The following is a 21552-nucleotide window of genomic DNA, read 5'->3' on the forward strand; positions in this document are numbered from 1 at the left end:
TATACCATAAATGCATCCTTCCTGGCATATTGTTCGGAATAAACTTTCTTGACATGCAACCTATATTTAACTAATAGCTAGTCCATTGAACAAAACTATAAAAATTATACCTATTTCGCTTTTTTTATTATTACCCCGTATGTACTATGAAACAAAATAAGGCCAATTAAACTGTAATTAATTTAATAATTTTGCACTTCCTGTGTATTAATTTACAAGTTTATATACACAATTAATTCGAATAAATTTACTGCACGAGATCATACGATTGAAAGAAAGGTTAGAAATATTAACAGTTTGATAAACCCTCATTTGTCTCGCAATCACCAAATAAAAACAAATGATGCCTGCAATCATTTAATTTACTATAAATGCATTGCATAGAAATGTAGGGAGAAATTACAGTTGTATCATTTCAACCTTAAGTGTATGGGAAAAGATTATCATGAAGCAGATGAAAATAGATCTTATTTTGGCTCCTTAATAAGATATTTATGGCAGTAAAGACCCATAACAGTAACCTTAATGCTGGAAGGTAGAAATACACTGTATACTTGCTACTTTATAGTTTTATATATTAAAAAACAAAACAAAAAAAATATTGTATACCTATAAAGACTTGCACAAATTCATCAAATTATAAGGGTTTGCACCGCTCAAGAAATATAGTTCTTCATCTTGACCAGGATAAGGTTGAATCCATTTTCTTTCCTTGTAGTAGTTCATTATGCTGTGGTGCTCTTTTTCGTTAAAATTTTTTACCTCAATCGGTATAAATGGATCTAAATGCTCAAAGCCCTTTTTGCCTAATAGATATCTAAAAAAAACAACATATTAAACATACATTATAATAATCTAAAACAGATAGCTACTAAAAAACTTGTATTTTGGTAAATACACCACTGTAAATTAAAAATCTAAATAATATTATAAATATAAGATTTGCTGCAGATCAGATTCATCTTTACTTTTATTTATCTAGTTTTTTATTTAGATAGAGCTACATAATGAACTTAATTATCAGAACAGATCTCTGATAAGATATGTCAGATAAATCAATCATGTTTAAAAATGGGGCTCACACAAATTAGAATGCCATTTTAAAATATCTATTGATTTTTACAGATATTATAAATACCGTAAATTTTAGGCCTAAATTATTTGCATTTTGACAGTGAGTCATCCATATATAACTTGGTCTCAGATTTAATTTTATTGACTTTACTTTAAGGAATGGAACATATATTAATAAATTATATTCTAATGCTGTAAAATATCATTGGCAAAAAGACGAGGCTCAAAGAATAGATGTAATTTAAGTTTGTGTAAATAAAAATGACAAATATGTGAAATTAAAACATGAAATTCATACTTAACATTAAAAAAAAAAACTTTCTGTTATAACAAGAAAATTAAATATGATAAATTTAAGGCTAAACCAATCTAGGATTGGTAGTTGATGTTTTATCCAAAAACATTAAAAAAAACTATAATCCATTTCCTTAGTATTATTAATTAAGTATGTATGCAATGTTTACATAATGATTCTTTGATAGACAAACATTTCAATTACTTAGAATCAGAACTACTTTATTGGTATAAGTGAAAAATCAATAATTTCATTCATGGTTTTTCAGAGGACCTATCCTCAGTTTTCTCAATTTTTTTTTGGTTTCCTATATTTAAAGTTTCCTATAAAAGTAGCTAAAAATTAAGCACTTATTAGGTTCTGTTAATATATGTAAGTACTATTATTTGCTTATTTCTTAATAAATTCAATTTATTTAATTTAGATTTTCAAATTGAAAGAACTCGTCCATTATCTCAAAGAGACCTACGTAACTAGAGGAAAAATTAAAACTCTAAGTCTCAGTCTCAAAATGTCTTTTTATATGTATTAATCAGGTAACATGTTTCGCTAATAAAGCATCATCAGACCTACAATAAACAGAAAAACACACGTAACTACAATAAAACCTTACACTAAAACAAAATCAAATATTAAAAATTAGTCAAAATTACCTTATAGCTAGATGACCTGCTAAGTACTGACAAATAAAATTTAAATCTGAGAATACTCACATATTTAATAATAAAAACAATAACACGGCACAAAAATTCAACAAAAAATAAAAAAAAATATAAAAAGGAAAAAACGTGACAGGTGTAGTATTTGAACCCACGCTCTAAAGTCGATCTCGGTGAAACACCAGACCCTTAATCACACGGCCAGCCCTGCTTATGAATATTAGAGTCAAAGGCATATATGCGTATCGTGAGCAGAAACAAGAGGTTAGATAAGATTATTAAAGATGTCCTGCCTCGAAGGTGAAAACATCATTAACGCATGTCAAAATTGGACTCTTTTTTGCTTTGGTGATTTCCATTTTCTCCAAGAGATCCAACTTTGTACCCTTAGGGCACTCGTGAACAATGGAAACATTTTCAGGGACGGAAAAACTATCACCCGTTGATAATAAATGGTTAGCAAATGCTGACTTAGTTTCTGTGGTGTCGGTGTCCCTGAACTTATTAACGAGGCTTAGGTGTTCCTGTACTCTTGTGGATACTCTCCTTCCTGATTGTCCCACATAAACAGCAGGGCAATCCCTACAATTAAGACAATATACACCCGATTTAAATAGAGGGTCACTTTTATCCAGCGTCTTTACTAAGTTCTTTCTTAGCGAGTTAGTCGTTTTGAAAGCTATGGAAAGGTTGAAAGGCTTAAAAAATTTTGCAAGTTGTTGAGAAATGCCGCCGAAATAACTAAGGCATCTAAAATTATTATTGTTGGTGATGTTGTTCGGTGGGTGGACGATGTGATAGGACAGTTTATATTTATTATAAAACTTGTAATATAATTTGTTCAACCTGTAAAGTGAGAAATTATTGTTTACAGCAATTATTTTTATAATATTATGTTCTTTTTGAAAAGCATCTTTGGACAAAGGTAATTTAAATAAACGGTAGAACATTGAATTAAAGGCTGCATATTTGTGTTGATAAGGGGAATTGGAGTTAAATTGGATTATATTATCTGTTGCAGAAGGTTTGCGATATACTTCAAAAGAAATACTGTTATTACTTCGGTATAAAAGAAGATCTAAAAATGGTAATTTTCCGTTTGTCTCTCTTTCCAGCGTAAAAGAGATCTGATTATGAAGGGAGTTAATAAATGACAAGAAATCCAATAAATCATTTTCGTCACCAACTCACAACACGCACACATCGTCCACGTACCTTTTATAAGCTCTCAAAAAGCCCGCAAAACGACTTTTCATGATTTTCTCCTCCAAGTGAGTCATGAAGACCTCGCTTAAAAATGGTGAAAGACAAGAACCCATGGCGAGACCAGATTTTAGCCTAAAGAATTGATCATTAAATTTGAAGAAATTTTGTTCCAAAACTAATGATAAAAGATGGATAAGATTATCTACCACCAGTTTTGGTAAGTACTATTATTGTTTAGCAGGATCTCAACCAATGTTAGACAATCTGACGAGGGTATGCTAGGGAACAAGTTCTTTACATCTAAAGAAAGCAAAATGGCATTGTTTGGAACATCTATTTGCTTTAGATAATTGGCAAATTCAATTGAGTTTTTAATGGAGAATTCGTTCCAAAAACCAGTTACTTCTCTTAAAGTATTGTTAAGCCAGGAGGATAATTTGTAGCAAGGAGAGTTTACGAAGGAAACTACTGGTCTTATCGGGTTTCCCTCCTTATGAATCTTAGGTAAGCCATAGAGCACAGGAGTACGTGGGTTCATAGGGTATAGGTTAGATTTACTGGTGTTAAAGTATTCTAGAGTTATAAGACATCGATCTAGGGAATTCTTAAGTTTTGAGAAAAAACTAATCGTTGGATCCCTAGTAATAAACACGAAGTCGTTAGTCGATAGAAATTTCGTCACTTTAGCCACATAGTCGAGTCTATTCATGACTACCAAACAAGAGCGTTTATCTGCCCTGGAAATTAGAAGATTTTTAACAGAATTAAGGTGTTGTTTGTTGTAATTATTAGGGACAGAGTTATGTCTCTCAGAGTTAAGAAAATTAATTATTTTTGATCATAAAATGTTTTTGTTAGGAATATTAACAGACTGAATGATGCTCTCAGCCTTCACTGCCAGGAGCTCTCTAGTGTTACATGTTACCTGATTAATACATATAAAAAGACATTTTGAGACTGAGACTTAGAGTTTTCATTTTTTCTTTAGATTTTCAAGTAAAAACATTATTATAAAACAAGCCCAAACTAACCCAATCTGAACTGACCCCAATTCACAAGAAATTACAGTATGCCATTTAAACTTGCTATAACAAAGCTTTATTAATAGATATGTTTTACAAGTCTATATCATTTTTTCTGTTACACTGTTTTCACATATACACAAAATCAGTTATTCTGTGGATTGACAGTACCAGCCAAAAGTGGAGAAATTTGAAATATTTTCTCTATATTAAAAAACAGTTTACTCTATACATAATATGATATTAAGAAAATATTTGACATATAATCTGCTCTTTATAGGCATACAAAAACTGCTTATTTTGTGAATAACATTGCTGACAAAAAATTGTTTTCATATTTCTAGGGATATAAGTGGAGACACCTTATCTTATTTTTAACATTATGTGAGATATTCTCTTGTTAAGCCGTCCATGGTACTATGTTCATAGAGCATTAACAAAATGCCACATGGTATAAATATGTCAGATCAAATCAAACAAAAAAAGAAGAAGATATCAACTTGTTCAATTCCCGAATCATACTTCTCATTTAGCACTGTGGAGGATATAAAAAAAGAATTTTACTTTATTTCAATATCTCTAAGGTCCATTAGATGGCGGTTTAATCAAGCACAACTAATTGCCAGAAAACCTGTTTAAAAGCAATTTATTTCTAAGAAAAATAGACAGGCCGGACTAAAATTTGCAATGGAACATGCAAACTAGACCTACAAGCAGTACTGTGGTCGGATGAAAACAAATATAATCTATTTGGTTCAGAGGGAATTAAGTGGGTGAGACATCCTGCCAATGAGAGATTCAACCCTAAGTACACCATACCCAGCATAAAACACGGAGGTGGAAATGATCCAGTTTGGGGTTGTTTTTTTCTGAAACTGCCAAGCTTATTAAGGAACTTTTAACTCACGAACAAGTTGAAGTGTGAATCAAATGGCCAGCTTAAAGCCCCAACCTGAATCCCATAGAGAACCTATGGGATTAAGTGAAAGTCGACGTTAAAAGTAAAAGAAGGAACACATTTCAAAATAAAGATATTTTATTCCCTGCCGTATTAGAACTTGGAATAAAATATCTGAGGACGTAGTTAAGAAATTGATTGAGTCAATGCCCAGAACGTGTCATGCAGTCATCAAAAGTAAAGGCTATGTAACAATTTTTATGAGACAATTATCCTATGTAGAAAAGTATATGTTTTATAAACATTTTCATTCTACTAAAACAAAACTGCACTAAATAAATTTTCAAAGCTTCTCCTTTTTGGTCGGTCCTATGTGTTAAGGTATAGGTCACCTTGCAAAAAACATAAATATTATTTTAATGGGTTCTTAATAAACAGAAAAAATAAAGTATTCATTATACCCACTGAAAGTATTTAATTGTTACCTATTTGTAAATAACAAATAATAGGTGTGACTGGTAACTTAGGTATAATTAAAGCTACTTATTTTATTTTATTATAAAATTAAATTGGTGTAGAATTTATAAAATGTGACTCTAAATAGAATCTGTTTGTTTTAATGCCAGAAAAAAAAGACCTTCATTAGACAACTGCAAGAAGAAATATAGTAGAGTATGTAGTACCCCAATTAAAAAACTCTGATATACACTATAATTGCATAGTATGCAAGTATTTAAAATCTGGTTTAGTTTGCAAGCACTAATTTTATAGAAATTAATATTCCTATTGTAAGTCAAGTAGTAGCTAATAGTATCCTTAGCAGCCCAATTAGAGAACACCAATATAGACTTTAATGTGTTAAAATACAAAAAAAAGTTTTTAAATTTGGTACTTAAGTACAACAAAAAAATTCTATTTTGCTCATGAGTTAATCCATTTGACCAATTAACATTTCTAATTTCTTTCTTGTCACAAATTAATGTTGCTGTCTTACTCAAACATTTTTGATCAAACATAACTTCTTATCTTCTTATTATATTATCTTATTTGTGTGTTAATTTTTATTAAGTAGCTTTACAATGAAACTCACCGCTTCTAATTGTTTTAATAATTAATGAATAATTAATTTACAATTGTAAATTATTTACTAGTTTTTCTTGTAAAAATAATGCTAAAAATGTTTTAATAAAATTCTTTCTTGTAGACAACATGAGAAATTACAAACCTTTTATTACAAAATGACATGTTAATTATGATTGACCTACCTTGGATAATGTGACGTTTGATCGACTTCAGCAATTGCAATTTCATCAACGGTAACAACTATAACAGAATTTGTCCAGTCAAATTTGGTCAAATTTAAAAAGCCTTCTGTAATTGTTATTTTATCAGGTGATACCATCTCCTTCTTTTCGTTATACACCCTTGTATTAGGATAGAAAAATGCATTAAACCCATCAATTGCTACAAAGGTTTTACAATGACCCTCACATGAAAGTCTTTTAATTTCCTGTGCTAAAATAGTAACACAACGTGAAGCAAAACGTATCCTATTTAAGCCATGTTCTATGAGTTCTTTCAATGAGCTATCCTTTGGAGTGGTTTCTCGTTTTGTCCATACAATATCTTGTGAAATTTTCAAATTTGGATTTTGCAGCAGTACCGCATTTTGAGTTTTAAAATGTAATAGCCAGGCTGCTGCATCAATATTTAAATCAATATGACCTTCAGTTATTTCAGAATTGCTGGAATCTTTAGATCTCCGCATCCAGTTTCCAACCCATGGAACATGTACTATCAGAAATTTCTCTCTGTAAGCATAATGCAGAGCATGTGCCAAAGACAATGACTTCCCTGTTCCTTTCTTTCCGTATAATACGAATCGTACAGCAGGTTTATTATAATTTATATGCTTTAGATTGTCAAAAATTTCTATTATGGGTTCTCGCACCATAACACACAACTCATTAAAAGTTTTAGCTTGAACTTCATATGATAAAGGAAGACCACCATGTAGAAAAAGAACTTTTTTATCCTGCTCAGGAATTGTATAAAATTGTGAGCTATGATTGGAGTTGTGTTTTAAAGGATCTGTTTCTTGGGTGCGAAACGAGTGCAGTTTTTGATCACTCATAGATACTGTGGCGGCCGAGAGCAGTCTGCATGGTATAGCACGTAGAGAATTGAATCTTATTAAAAAATCTGCTGTGGATTTTAGCATATTTCGTATAAATATTTATATGAAAAACTTATTTTAAATGGCAAATTGGTGCCTCTTATGTTTACAGTTTGAAAGTGAGGTTAACGATTATATCAGATAGGAATAAAAGGTTATATGGGGAGACAAATTGTCAGCTGTCATCCAACGACAAAGTTTTAAACGCCTTAGTAGGCCGACGTTGCCAATTCTCTTCAGGACGCTCGTAAATTAGACTGTACGATTTGCCATTCAATCCTAAATCATGGTGAAACTAATCGTAGATTCATTCCATTTGTTGGTAATATACGGGGTGTTTTCAAAGTTGAGTTGTTTATTTTAACACTATGTAGAACTCTTCAAAAGATGTTGATATACCAAAAATCACCTATATAAATTTTCCTTCATAACAGTTACTTCACATTATTGAAAATAATTTTTTTTAATTTTTATTAAGTTAACACGTTTAACGCCACGTGCCCATCAGTGGACATTTTAATTTTTTATAGTGGGACAAAGTGATAACCGGTGGTCATTAGTGATTTTAGTTGCTATGACAATATGACCACCCGTGGGCATATTACGAATTATATTTGGAGACCGCGTGCTCATCGGTGGGAACGTTTTGCTTATATTTAGCATTTAAAATATAAACTTTGGTCCCAGAATGTAATCTTTTTTTACTTGGACTTGATAGTTTGGTCTGACAATGTACAAAAAAATACTGGGTAATTCTTAGGAAATAAAACATTATTTTCCGACTGAAAGTTTATAATGACAGTTATCAATTCTTAAAACAAGTCATAATATTTGTGAAAAAAAATATATATTTTGAACAAAAAATAAGTAACTGAAAAAACATTCTAAACCAAATCAACATTATTCTTAAGCAATTTCACAAAAATAATTTACTTATGGTCATTAAAACATGGTATACACATTGGTTGTTGACATTGCTGACAAATAGTGTTCAGCTTTTTAGCATTTTTTCGGGCATAGGCTGAATAATGCTGTCTTGACATATTTGTATAACCGACTTTACATCTCTTTCTAGTCACCCTCTTTTGACCCTCCACTTCCTTTAATGTGTGAACTTGTCTTTGGGACTCTCTGGAAGTTGTTGGGCGAGCAGCTAATGGCATATCCAAATTATCAGTAGATTCTACCAGAGCCGAAGCAATAGATTATCTAAATCGGGTTGTATTAATTTTTTTGATATTTACCTTGTTAAATACATGTAAGGCATTTACAACTGTCGTATCAGTTATTAGATGAAAAAGTACACGTTTATACCATTTTATAGTACGGCGAGAGTAGGGGGCATACGCTGCCATCTGATCTGAGAGATCGATAAATGTTTTCTCTTTGTTGTAGTCTAACACAACAGCTGGTTTCGTATACAATTTCCCTTTTTTTAAAAAAGTTGTAACTGAATCGTCATGTTTGGTACTAAGCATCAACACATCCCGTTTGTCTTTCCATTTTAGTACTACTGTTCTTCTTTCATTCTATCTTGCAATTACTTCTACTTTTTTTAATGTTGCTTTAGTAACTTCAGAAGGATTGCCTTTTCGATTGGTTCTTAACGTTCCAACGAGATGGGTTTTCTGCTCTATCATTTTATCGGCTAACGAGACACTTGTATACCAATTGTCCGTAAAAAGTGTTCTTCCTGAATTTAAGAGGCCATCCATCAATTCAGTTACAACTTTTTCTGAGACTGCTATATCATCGGTCTTCTCCTTGCCTGTATAGACTTTAAATGCCCAAGTATATCCTCCTGTTACACAAAGCTTAAAAACTTTAATGCCGTATCTGTGTCTTTTATTCGGTATGTATTGCCTAAAATGTATCCTTCCTCGAAATGGCACATTGCTTTCATCGATACAAACAATATCTTCTGGAACATATGCTTCTTGAAACTTGTACTGTATCATCTTTAGGGCGTCACTTATCTTATAAAGGCGATTATCCATATCTCTTGGACTTTCGTTATCACAAGTATGAAACATGCTTAATATGTTTTTGAATCTATTTCGGCTCATTATTTTAGGAATATTATTTTGATACAGGAGACCCTTAGACCAATAATCCCTTAGTTGTGGTACTTGAAGTAAGCCCATCCAAATAATAATTCCTAAAAATTTAAGCATTTCCAAAGGATCGGTATCAACCCACTTTGCAATTCTTTCTTTACCCGTCTGATTGCTGGACTTTGTAATGCCGATAATTTTTTGTGAAGCAAATCTGTTAGTTTCCGTAACAAACAGATTTATTATACCGTCATTTATGAAATAGTTGAAAAAATCCACAGGATCTTTTCCAGCTAACTCAACAGCTATGGCGGGATTTACTCCTGTATTTTTCGGAAATGTATCGAATGTTAAACGGTCCTCATTTACAGGCTTCCATCTCCGGCCATTTATAAGATTCGCTAAAGGAACAACATCATCCGGCTCTTCATCTGAATTATTTCCTCCATCTTCAGTATCAGATTCTGAATCAGAGCTACTCTCCTCCGGCTCAAAATCTCGATCATTGATTGAATCATCCGAAAATCCTGTTATTATTTCCTCATCAGTCAAATTTTCTAAGTTCAGCAACTGTTAAGCGTCTTCCAGTCATTTTTAATTAACTCTGTAACAAATAATTAATTTGTAAAACAAAAACCTAAACAAAATATAAAATTAAAATAAAAAAACGGTAAAAAAAGCAGTATGCCTACCGATGAATACTTGGTCCCAAGATCTAAAATTACATTCTAGGACCAAGTGACCACCGGTGGATCATGAAAAAAGTAAGTAAAGGTACCATATTAAGAAAATATTTACCAAAAATAATTACTCTAAGGTCATACCAAGTCCAAAATATCGATAAAACTAAATAACAAATGTTGGTCCTGACAAGCGACACAAGAAATGTCCACCCGTGACCACGAGGTCCCCTGCTTGATTTTAATGATGACCACCGGTGAGCACGTGGCGTTCAACGTGTTAAATGGTTGCGTTTTTACAAAAACTGTTTAAGATTGTTGCTATCTTTTCTAATAACATAATATCCTTGCTCATCGAATCCACGCGTTTTTGCAAGCTTCAAAAATAAAATCCTGGTGTTCACAAATAAAATCACAAGTTTTTTTTCTAATACATTAACTTTTTTAAATAGCCCCCAGACAAAAATCAAAGAGCGTTAAATCTAGGGAGCGGATAGGCCAAGAAATGAATACATTTTATCGCCCTATTCATCTATTCGGAAAATGAGTTTACGAGAAAATAATTTAGATGTTCATGAACTTCTCGTCTAAAATCTGGTGAAGCCTCTTCATATAGAAACCACATATTCTGTCTCATATTTAGAGGAACTTCTTCTTATTATTCTAGCAGTGGCATCGCAACAAATCTTAACAAATTTCACCCTCAGTCGTGGTGAAAAAATTTAAGTCCAATAAGTGGGCCATTTACCAAACCAGCACAAACATTTAATAAAAATCTGTGTTAAAAATTAGATTTTTTTTCAGTATGCAAATTTTCTACTGTCCAAACATTGTTGTGGAATTATGTGAATGTTACACTCCATCTCCTATAAATTTTCACTACACAAAATTAATTTCGTAAAATTTTCATTTCTGCCAACGTTCTAAAAGCCATTGGCAAAATACAACTCGTCTAGGATAACCTTCAGGTTTTAAGGCTTGTACCCGATGATAGTAATATGGATAATAATAATGTTCGTGTCTTCCACATTTTACTAAGAGAAACTTTAATTTAAGATGCTATCGCTCTAGTCACCTCCTCGTTTTAAATACCATGTGTCACGAAGCTAATAACTCACTTTACAAATATACGTGGCACCGGATGATTTAAGTATTATGTCCAGTAGTTTATTGTTTTCGTAAATATGCACCATTTTTCCGCATCAAACGAATGAAATACGCACTATTAAAAAACTGATACAACAGATCGAATTAAAGATTTGTACTGAAAACCATGTAATACAAATTTTGTTAAGCGGTAAGGACAAGTAAACAAAAAGTAATTGACATCATATTTGGCAAGAATATCTAGAAATGTGTTTATAAGCGTTCTTATTTTTTCAAATTTTTATTGTTATGAAATATTAATATAGATGATTTTTGACTGATACTTTGAAAATAAAAATGACATTATCTTAACTAAAGCCATTATTAAATATTAATAAATAGTAATAAATCAAATTCTAAGTCTATTGAATATAAGGTTAAAAGTTGATAAGTGTTTTGCCTGTACTAGGCATCATCACGTAGTCTTAATTTCCTTACATGTAAAAAACCTTTTGCCGAGTATCCCACCTAAAGATTGCATATCGCTTATTCCTTAGCACGACTTGGAACTTAAAATTATGAACGGTCTCTTTACCAATAATTTCTATAAAAGATATATGGATGATATTTGAATCGCGTGGACAAGAGGGGAAAACGAACTGAATAACTTCATGACTTACGTAAATAAACTACATCCTTAAATAAAGTTGACGTTAGGGAAGGTAAATCAAAGAAAACTACTTTTCTAGACTTATTATTCATTAGATAAAATAGAAACGATTTTGTCAAACATGAAACATAATAAACCAGATACACACAATTTAAAATTCCATTGTCTGAGTTATTTTGGTTAAGTATTCGTCCTAAATTTCTAAATTTTTTTAAAAATCAAATTTTTCCATCCTATTTAAAACTTCCAATACGTAATCCTTTGATTAACACTAAAGACGTCTCGAGAGAATCTTCTGGAACGGCGTTCTGCCAAGGTGCCGCATTAAAGTTAACACATGGAAGCAGAAGGCAATACACGGAAAGCATCCTCACGAACTTAATGCCGAACATGTCGAGTATGAAACGTCGAACTACTGGTAGACTCGTGGAGTTCTATTTCCTGAAACTGAAGGCTTTATGATGGCTATACAAGACCAAGTGATTGCTACAAAAAATTACCTTAAGTACATTACTAAATATGAGAAAGTAATCGTCGATCTATGTAGAAAAGGCCTGCGCGTACCGGAGACAATTCAACATATAACATCAGGATGTACATCTCTATCAGCTGCCGAATATCTGCACCGACATAATTGTGTGGTAAAAATTATTCATCAAGAACTGGCAAAACTTTATCATCTAATTGGCGAAACTTGCCCCTATTACCAGTATAAACCAGAAACTGTACTTGACAATGACGACTTTCGCCTCTACTGGGACAGAACTGTTTTGACCGATAGGACGCTGACTTCAAACAGACCAGATATAATCTTAATAAACAAAGCCCAAAAGAAAACCTTTCTAATTGACATAGCAGTGCCAAATACTAATAATATCCTAGAAACGACACACACTAAACTAACTTGCTAAATACGCAGATCTAGCTCACGAGATAAAACAACAATGGAGGCAAGATAATGTATATATACTCCCTCTAGTTATTTCATCCACTGGAATTGTCCCTTTAACACTGTCCAAAAACCTCAACGCATTGGGTCTTTCCTCCTGGACGATTGTCACTATACAGAATTCTGTTATACTGAATACATACAAAGTATAGGTAATTAAATTATTAACGATATTTTACAATTTAAAATATGTAAATCACAGTTTAAGAAACATTAACAAAGTACAAAAAACAAATAATAAATTTCCGCCTAAAAGATTTTTTTTTAAATATCATTTATAATTATAAAGGATTAAGTAATTCAAATTTAAAAATAGTTTATTTGCCAAATGTGGCAATCCAAAAACCTGTTTGAAAACAAAAATTAGATTTTAAATGTATACATGTAGCCAACCAAAATGTTCAAACTCCGAAGCCACGCCCCCTCAGTTCTCGAGGTCACGGATAATAATTTTCCCATTTTTTACCCCTTATCGGTGGAATTTCAAAAAATCCGTTCTTATCCGGTGCCTACATTATAAAAGCAGAACCCGTTGGCAAAATTTCACGTTTCTAGCGAGTGTAGTTTGGGCTCTGCGATGATGAGTCAGTCAGTCAGGACAAACTCTTTTATATATATAGATAAATATTTTCCACTTGTATACCTATAGGCTGCTTTTATTTTATTATCAATATGCCTTAAAAATTTTATTTAATTGTCAAATTTAAGACCCAAATTGTTGGCTTTGGTTATTCAGGGTATATTAACGATATCGATTTGAATATTAGTATTATCGTAAAGAATGTCTCTTTTTTGTTTGCTTTGTTCTTTTATGACAGCTAGAAATTTTATTATATTTAGTTTTAAGTTCTGATCCTTGGATTATTGAAAAATGTTTTTAAGCTCTAAATTTAGTTACGATTGACACTCTATAACCTTGGTAAATATAATGGTGAACTATCTGCAAATTACTGTAAGGTTGAATATTGCAAATGACTTCATATCTGCAACGTAAACAGAAAATAATAAAGGAGACAATATTGGCCCTTGCGGCACACCTCATTGGCATGTGGTTACTTCTGTTTCGTTGAGTAGTTGCTTATAGAGATACAACCTGGCCTATTTCTGAGGAAATTGTCAAAAAACCCTATTGCATTATGAGAAAAACGATAAAAGTGTGATTTTACTAAAACCATTTGATGATGTATTTTCCTTATTATTATTCCTAATATATTTTAAAAATGATTTTACCAAGCGTTTTCACGTGCTTAAACTTTTTATAAATCCTGGCTGACAAGTTAATATAATCTGCATTTCTTATTCTGCAAATAGAGATATTTGTTATTTATGTAATAAGTGTATAAAATGATCCTTTTTTGGTGAATGGGAAATGACAATTCCCATGAATAAAAAAAAGGATTTTACACACGTGTAAGATACAACATTTTTTCTACTACCGAAGAAAACATCAAAAAAATCGCGTAGAAAGTAGAAGAAAAAATAGTGCTAATAACGCACTAGTGCGTAATCTTTTACTCGTCGACAGAATCAATCCAAGAATGTTTGGTGACTACTTTTAATTTCGCACGACAATTTAAACAATTGCATTTAAAAAATGACATTAAATCTTTCTTTTATTTTATTTATTATAAAATTTTGCTTTTACTTTTACAAACTATGATATTTTTCAACCTTATTTATAATATATGGTTGAAATTCCACTATTTTAAGTCACTCTATTATTCATAGTACCTACATATACCAATATTTTAAAAATTGGTGCTCGCAATCTTTTTCATAAGATAACTTAAATCGGTAAATGCATTGGTGCAAGCAAAATAAAGTCAAAAAGTCAAGATCGAACTAATGTGAATCGCTAAATTGCTCCTCTTTAGCACCTGGTTATAATCTGTGCTTACAGGTTGAGCCCAAAGACATGTCATCTGTTTCAAAAAGCGGTGCAGTACTGAGTCACTTGTTTTCCAGTCAAGGAGTTGTGGTTGACAAGACGATTCTCAAAGATATAAGCATGAGCTATACAGCATCGTTACCTTAGAACATTGAATGCCTACAATAAGCCTAGCTGCAAACTATAGGCGAGGGTGTTTGAGTTCACTATCTCTCAGGCAATGATGTCAAATCGACTTTCCAATTTTTCATTCAATATATAATTTTCTTAATCCACTGCGTATTTTTTTAGTGTGTTGTATTTTGTAACAAGTAAAAAGTGTGGTCTTTGAAAGTTTCGTTTATTTGCTGACTAATAATATATATACTTTGAGAGAAATCAACAAATTTTTCAGAAAAAAAAAAGATTCCTGACAAGAAACTTAATGAAACAAAAGCATCTTGGCAACGTAGTATACCTCTATGATTACAAAGCACGTATCCGAAGTTGCCAGCTTGTGTTGTTTCTCTAAATATTTTTCCATTCTGTGAAGCTAGCGCCCGATCGATATCCAGTAACCAAAAATCTAGACCGGAGCACATGTCGTTTGCCAGCAACCTATTTATAGTCCGCACCCACTGTTATTTAATTCGCCCGATCTCCTGAAATTCCCAAGGAATTTTAATATTTTTTTGTCCAGATATTAACAATCAATAAATAAATCGATTTATAGTGCTTATAAATCTCTACAAACTAAAGCTTTTTTGTAAAAATTACTTAAAAAGTCGAATGTTAAAGAAATGAAAAAGGCTCCCAAAGGATTTGAATTAATCTTTTTTCTATAATAAATATCTAAACGCATTTGAGAAGGTTGCAAACCTCTATAAACAAACATTTTTTGGTAGAAAATTAATGACAAATGGAATGCAACGTGGAATACTAAGCATGTTTTTCAACAAAATATCCCCTCTGCCCCCTGTATAGATGTTGCGCTCAATCCAAAGCAGCCACTGTTTATTCTAGTGTATTTAATGTTCTAAGATCGTTATGAAAAATAAAACTAACAAAGGAGGAAAAGGAGGCGGATACGAACCTTCTGCCGATATCGACATCCAATATCCTTGGAATCATTTTGGGATAGATGTAAAGAAATTCTAGGCTGTTAAATAGATTAAATTGACGAAACAGTGGGCTCCCAAGGCAGTTGTGCATATAGGTCTCCTGATGGACCCACCGGGGGTTACCAGAGCCCAACGGCCTTAGAGAAGCCGATAAGGCTCTCTGGTCTGAAGGACTTAAAGTCGCTCGGTAAACTGAAAGTGTTACCCAAGTATTTGAACCTGACGCGCGTGAGTGCTGGGTACTCCCCGACTACATGGTCAACGGTTTCATCCTCCTCACAGCGCCATCGGCATTCCGGGTTGTCCGCAATACCGATAGTATGGAGATGGCTTCTTAAGTGCCAGTGACTGGTTAAAAGACCTGTCACTAGCCGAATTTCGCGTCTCTTTAGGCGTAGTAGATTTTTGGTGAGACAGGCAGAGGGCCCATCTATGTGCGCTTTGGCCTGTCTCATACCAGGGGACTCAGTCCATCTTCGGTGGGTCCACTTGTCCAGCAGACCCTTCATTGACGCGACCGCAACGCATTTGGCGATACCAACTATGGGTTCCGACCCCATCGGCTCATTCGCGGATCCCAGTCTGGCAAGAGAGTCCGCTTCCTCATTACCTGCATGGCCTGCGTGGCCAGGTATCCAGACGAGCTGGACCCTGCATCCAACCTGTGCCAGTTTTTTATGTACTCTAGTACAAGCTTGCGGAGCTTATCTTTGCAGCCGTGATAGCTTTAATGGCAGCTTTGCTGTCCGAGCATATTGATACGACTGTATTGCGGTGTCCGCAGCTTAGGATTTTCTGTCCGCATTTTAATACAGCAAATACTTCGGCCTGAAAGACAGTGGCGTGCTCCCCCAGCGAGTATGCCCTACTGATATGTGGGATCCCACCAATACGCCCTGATCCAGCCCTGTTATTCATTCTGGAGCCATCTGTGTACCAGATGGTCCCCCTATTTAGCAATGCAGGTCTGTTGGAATGCTGCCACTCCTCTCTGCCTGCAATGTGCGTCACGAATCCCTCGCAGTCCACAGTCACTGGAGCCATGCAGTCACTGCCTATCAGAAGGAGAGGACATTCCTGTATGGCCCGTGACCAAATTTTTGCGTGACCGGTCTCGCCAGCACGTTGTTCGCCGGGGACGTATAGCCTGTACGCAGTCCTCATTGCCTCGAATTGCACAACGAGGTCCAGAGGCGGAAGGCTCAGCAGAGTCTCAAGCGCTCTAGTTGGCGCCGTCCGCATGGAACCCGTTATGCTGAGACATGCAAGACGTTGGACTCTGTCCAGTTGAGCAGGAATTTTCGCTTTTTCCGTACATGGCCACCAAACGATAGCCTCGTATATGAGAAGTCTTACAATGCGCGAGTAGATCCAATGGAGGATCTTAGGAGACAGACCCCAGGTATTGCCGAAAGCCCGCCTGCAGGCCCATAGATTATGGACTCGAAGAAAAGCAAACTAAACCTGCTTTGCAACCTTATAACTTTCGCATTTATTGAAGGTCCATCGCTGCATTTGATAAAAACAACATGATCATCTGATAAGTGTGGCATTACTGCACTTTTAGAAGTTTTTAAAAGAGCCACATTGTTAAATATTGCATCGTTGCGGGATTTTTATATATATAATCTACTACATCGTCTATTTTTAACCAGTAAAAAATATTTTCTTCTATAATCTGCTTATAATTTTAAATAATTATTGATTTGAATAATCCTTCTTATACCTTTTTAAGCGAAGAATTATTATTGTCTATTTATATTTTTATTCCGTACCAGTAAAATAATTTTGACTAAAATCATAAAGTACACAAGTATCAAAAATGTAACTTTCATCGACAAATCTTTTCCTACGAAAACACGTGTAAAAACCATAGAATTATATTTTCATTAATAAAAAATCATTTTAACTTTAAAACTATATACTGCATGAATAATTGTGTTAATATATAATAAAAATAGGTACAATAGTAAGTCTGCACTCCTTCAAATGCTTTTTTAGTAAAAGCTTAAGTAATACGTATATTTACAAATTCCTACAGATTAAAATTTAGCACAAAGACTTTAGAGACATATCAAACTTGTAATTATGAGAATCATTCATAAATATCTTTTAAGTGTCTTAATAAAATATATTTATTTGTAAATTTGTGCATATTAGCTACTATCACATAGTGATTACAAATGTGTATCTAGAAATTAAAACTAATTTTAGATAGACTTCGGATTATCCTTATATCCATATGATGTGCTTTTTTTAAATGATCATTGGAATATAAAATTAATAATGAGGGCAGGTTTGCCGGAACACTCACGTGCACGTCAGAAAGCAGCAGAAAGAAGTATCCCAACAAACCTATCATAACATGTAGTAACTTCCTAATATCTTGACTTATAAGAATAACTTTTTCTTTAAATACAATATATAAAAGTTTTTAGGAATTTCACTGATTTTTAGTCTTTTAACTTTTCTTCAATAATGTTTGTTTCTTCCAACATGGCCATTTCCTCCTCACAGGTAGGTAAAGTTTGGGAATGATGGTGAACTCTCATGTCTTCCACAGGTGATGAATCCACCTATTAAGAATATTTGTTGGAATATCACTTAGGATACCTTATGCTACAAGATATAATTACATTGGTGGTCATGATGATAGGGTACCTTCCATGGATAAACGTCAGATTTGGCACGTAATGACCATTAGTACCGTTTGATGGTTTCCATGAAGTATAGCAGTGCAGTTGCTGATTCTCTTTAGGATGATCTGTAATAATGAGAGGCAAGTGATATAGTAGATTATAATTATTTTAGTGTTTACCAGTTTGCTTGGAAGTAAGTTTGACCTTAGCTGAACACATCATTAATTGGTCACACTTTGTCTTAGATGTGCGACCCTCCCGATTTGGGTTCAATCCATTATTATAGAGGGAGCTACACGACATCGTCGTGCACACTGACTGTCGACCGTCGGCTGATCTAGAAAAATCTCCCTCCAAATATGTTCTTTTTTGTGAAGTGTAAAATTTTAATTATTTTCTGTACAAAAAACAAACCTCAAATATTTTTCTCTTCCAGGAAAACAATACTTGGTAACATTATTAGTGGCTAAAAATGTCAAAGTACTTGTGACATATGGTTTTAGTTCTGCTTTTACTTCTCCGTTCATAAAACAGTATAGTATAGCGACGAAAAATCCCTGATAAAAATCTTAATTAAAATTAATCTTCTCAATTACCCAAATAGAGACTTCGATGAGGTGAATTTTGACGAGTCTCATTCTTACTTATGTTACTTACTGGCGAATTTAATTACATCTGGCAATCAAAAAAGAAATTTTTTTTAGATAGCTTGATATCACAAAATCTTCAGGGAATATAACATAAGATTTTAACATAACTATTTAAGTATGTGTTAATAAGGATATTCTCTAAAGAGATCAAGAATATTTTAAGTTTTCTGTGTAGATGTTTAATATCACGTTTTCATGATGATTTTTTTTATTATTCTTAATTTATAAATTGGGAATCTAGAAAATTTTGAATACATTTTTGAGGGAACTAAGAAAATAATGTGTTCTCTACCTAAGCTGATTAATGCAAGAACGCGTGTTATGTATGCAATCTAAAAATGTGCGTATACCCGGCTGACAAAGTTAACTTGGAAAAACGAAGTTGGAAATTATTTATTTTAAAATCTTTCTCAATATTACTAAGATAGGTATATGAATGTGACGACCAAACAAATTCCAGTCAATCGAACTCTTGGTTGTTCTTGGTGCATTTATTTTAATTGGAAATAAAGTAAAATAAGAAAGGCAAGTTTCGTGAATTATGAAGGATTTGTCACTATTTTCTTAAATTAAGGCATTAGCTTTTGAAAAAAATATTAGCTTTAAGGTATGTAGTGTAAAACAATACAAGAACATCTCCTCAGCAATTAAAGCCATGGGTGTTGCCTCATGATAATATTAGCTCTTATAAGCCATCACTTATTCGTAAGTCATGATGAATGACGTTTTGTCGCAATTGAAAGATTTTGAACATCTTAATCTTAAAAAAAAAATAGAAAAACTCTAGGTTTTAATTAAATAGCAATTAACCCGATAATGTGTGAGCCCTACTTCTAAGATTTTATAATGGCGTCAAAATTACATCATCGTGCTACTTGGGTATATAAAATGATAAGTCTATTAATAATAAATATATATAATATTTACTTACTTGAAAACTTCCGAAAAGCATGTCACAAAGCATCCAAATCAATTTTTGTCCCAGAAAGTAAAAAATCAAAAAGAATGCATAGTTAACTCCAAAAAGTGGGACTAACACAAGCGTTGACTTGGCCCACTTAAGATACCTCCTTGAGTCTTCATTTACAGGTGACTTAAGCTTCTTATATAGAACGACGGATATTATTATGAAAAGAACCAGATTGATCTGAAATGAAACATCATCTTAAAACTGATTTCGTAGAATGGCTTTTACCTACCAAAACAGAAGTGAAGCTAGGAACCAGTATAATAGCAAAAACCTTAAAATTATCGTTTGTGGTCCAACAAAAGGTATCTTCTACCAAAATTCTTGCAACTACCCACGGAACCACTACCAAAAGGGGCAAACCTAAATAAAAAATTAATGCACATTGCATGAAATTTACCAATAGAAAAATTACATACCCCATCCAAAAATAATATAATAGGCCAAGTTCCTATTAGAGTCAGTAAATAAAGCTCTAAGTATAAGGTTATTAAGATAGACGCCTTCCATTAGAATCCATGAATGATTTGCTGCAGAGAAATATTGGACTAAGCTTACTATAAGCTTGCACTCAAAGTTTTTCATCTAAAATAACAAGAGCTTTGAAAAGATAAGACAATGTTAGCTTTTAAGTCACCATACAGTTGCATCCACATGAAAAAAAGTTGTACCATTATGTGCCATTAAGTCCTTAGAAAGACCTAGCCCATCTTCAAAAAGAGCATCTTTCAAAATATGCATAAAAGACCTTAAGATAAAGGATGCAAATAGGTTCATGTGTAAAATGTTTCTTGCACAGTGTAGCTTTCTATAACAATTTGTTAATGATTTTTTCTTAAAATTGTCAGAGTTGTATCAATGACTTACTTTATCTTAAACATTATAGTGAATGCTATTATTAGTGATACCAACGACACCGCATAACCGGTTTCGCTCAAAATTTTTATCAAATACTAAAAGAAAAGAGGAATGTTACGTCTATTAGAATTTCTGTATTATTTTTCTTACCACAGATCCTTGATCAGCATTTGTAATATAATCTTCACTATTCAAACTAGTATAGATCGTGATAGTTTTATTAACTGAGCACTCCGAGTAATTTGTATAAGGGTTTCCATTCCTTGTAAACCACTCTCCATTTTCCTCGCAACGTCTTGTAGCTTTATTGGTCTAAAAATAACTGATTTTAGTTTCATCGGAAATCTTAAAGAAAGAAAATAAAGACTTATTTTAGTATGTCATGAATATCAGTTAATTAATAAATTTTATCTTAAAGAACCTTTGAGGAGCAGACTTTCTAGATGCATTTTGTCCATTTTTTGTAATATTGGCAAATAAGCAAAAACTGCTACGTGTCTGGCAAAAAATTTATCGAAAATATGATATACCCGAAAAATTGATCAAAAATTATGCAAATGATGTACTTATATGCAGACAATCTGGTATTGACTATATCCTAAACAACTTTGAAAAACTGTAGGACATACTGCATTTAGTTTCTCAACCTTGGACAAATTGCATTTTGTTTGTCTATACAAA

At 32.9% G+C, this 21552-nt stretch overlaps 2 protein-coding genes across 5 annotated transcripts in view; both read right to left on the minus strand.

Annotated features, from left to right (window-relative positions):
- Positions 1 to 551: 551 nt before the first annotated feature.
- LOC126735383 (28S ribosomal protein S29, mitochondrial) lies at positions 552 to 7478 on the minus strand. The gene is made up of 2 exons (XM_050439354.1): positions 6420 to 7478; positions 552 to 817 (listed from the first exon to the last, which is right to left on the minus strand). Exons 1-2 carry the CDS (start codon positions 7373 to 7375, stop codon positions 610 to 612), a joined length of 1164 nt encoding a protein of 387 aa, XP_050295311.1. The 5' UTR covers positions 7376 to 7478; the 3' UTR covers positions 552 to 609.
- A 10182-nt stretch (positions 7479 to 17660) lies between these two features.
- LOC126750633 (vasoactive intestinal polypeptide receptor 2-like) overlaps positions 17661 to 21552 on the minus strand; it is a 263640-nt gene continuing 259748 nt past the window's right edge. For all 4 annotated transcript variants that reach the window (XM_050460295.1, XM_050460305.1, XM_050460291.1 and 1 more), the window contains exons 4-13: positions 21022 to 21183; positions 20881 to 20966; positions 20656 to 20821; positions 20433 to 20598; positions 20246 to 20376; positions 19978 to 20193; positions 18811 to 18953; positions 18576 to 18733; positions 18394 to 18521; positions 17661 to 18333 (exon numbers count right to left, since the gene is read on the minus strand). In XM_050460295.1, the coding sequence (XP_050316252.1) occupies positions 18211 to 18333; positions 18394 to 18521; positions 18576 to 18733; positions 18811 to 18953; positions 19978 to 20193; positions 20246 to 20376; positions 20433 to 20598; positions 20656 to 20821; positions 20881 to 20966; positions 21022 to 21183 (1479 nt within the window). In that variant the 3' untranslated portion in view covers positions 17661 to 18210. The remainder of the gene's footprint in view (positions 18334 to 18393; positions 18522 to 18575; positions 18734 to 18810; positions 18954 to 19977; positions 20194 to 20245; positions 20377 to 20432; positions 20599 to 20655; positions 20822 to 20880; positions 20967 to 21021; positions 21184 to 21552) is intronic.

This window comes from Anthonomus grandis, chromosome 1 (genome assembly GCF_022605725.1).
Source record: "Anthonomus grandis grandis chromosome 1, icAntGran1.3, whole genome shotgun sequence".
Taxonomy (NCBI): Eukaryota; Metazoa; Arthropoda; class Insecta; order Coleoptera; family Curculionidae; genus Anthonomus; species Anthonomus grandis.

Bases quoted from the DNA above. Each gene is read 5' to 3' on its own strand.
- LOC126735383 (XM_050439354.1), bottom strand. From the start codon at position 7,375: ATGCTAAAATCCACAGCAGATTTTTTAATAAGATTCAATTCTCTACGT. The intron at 818-6,419 runs GTAGGTCAATCA...TGTTTTTTTTAG, and splicing joins CAAACGTCACATTATCCAAG to ATATCTATTAGGCAAAAAGG.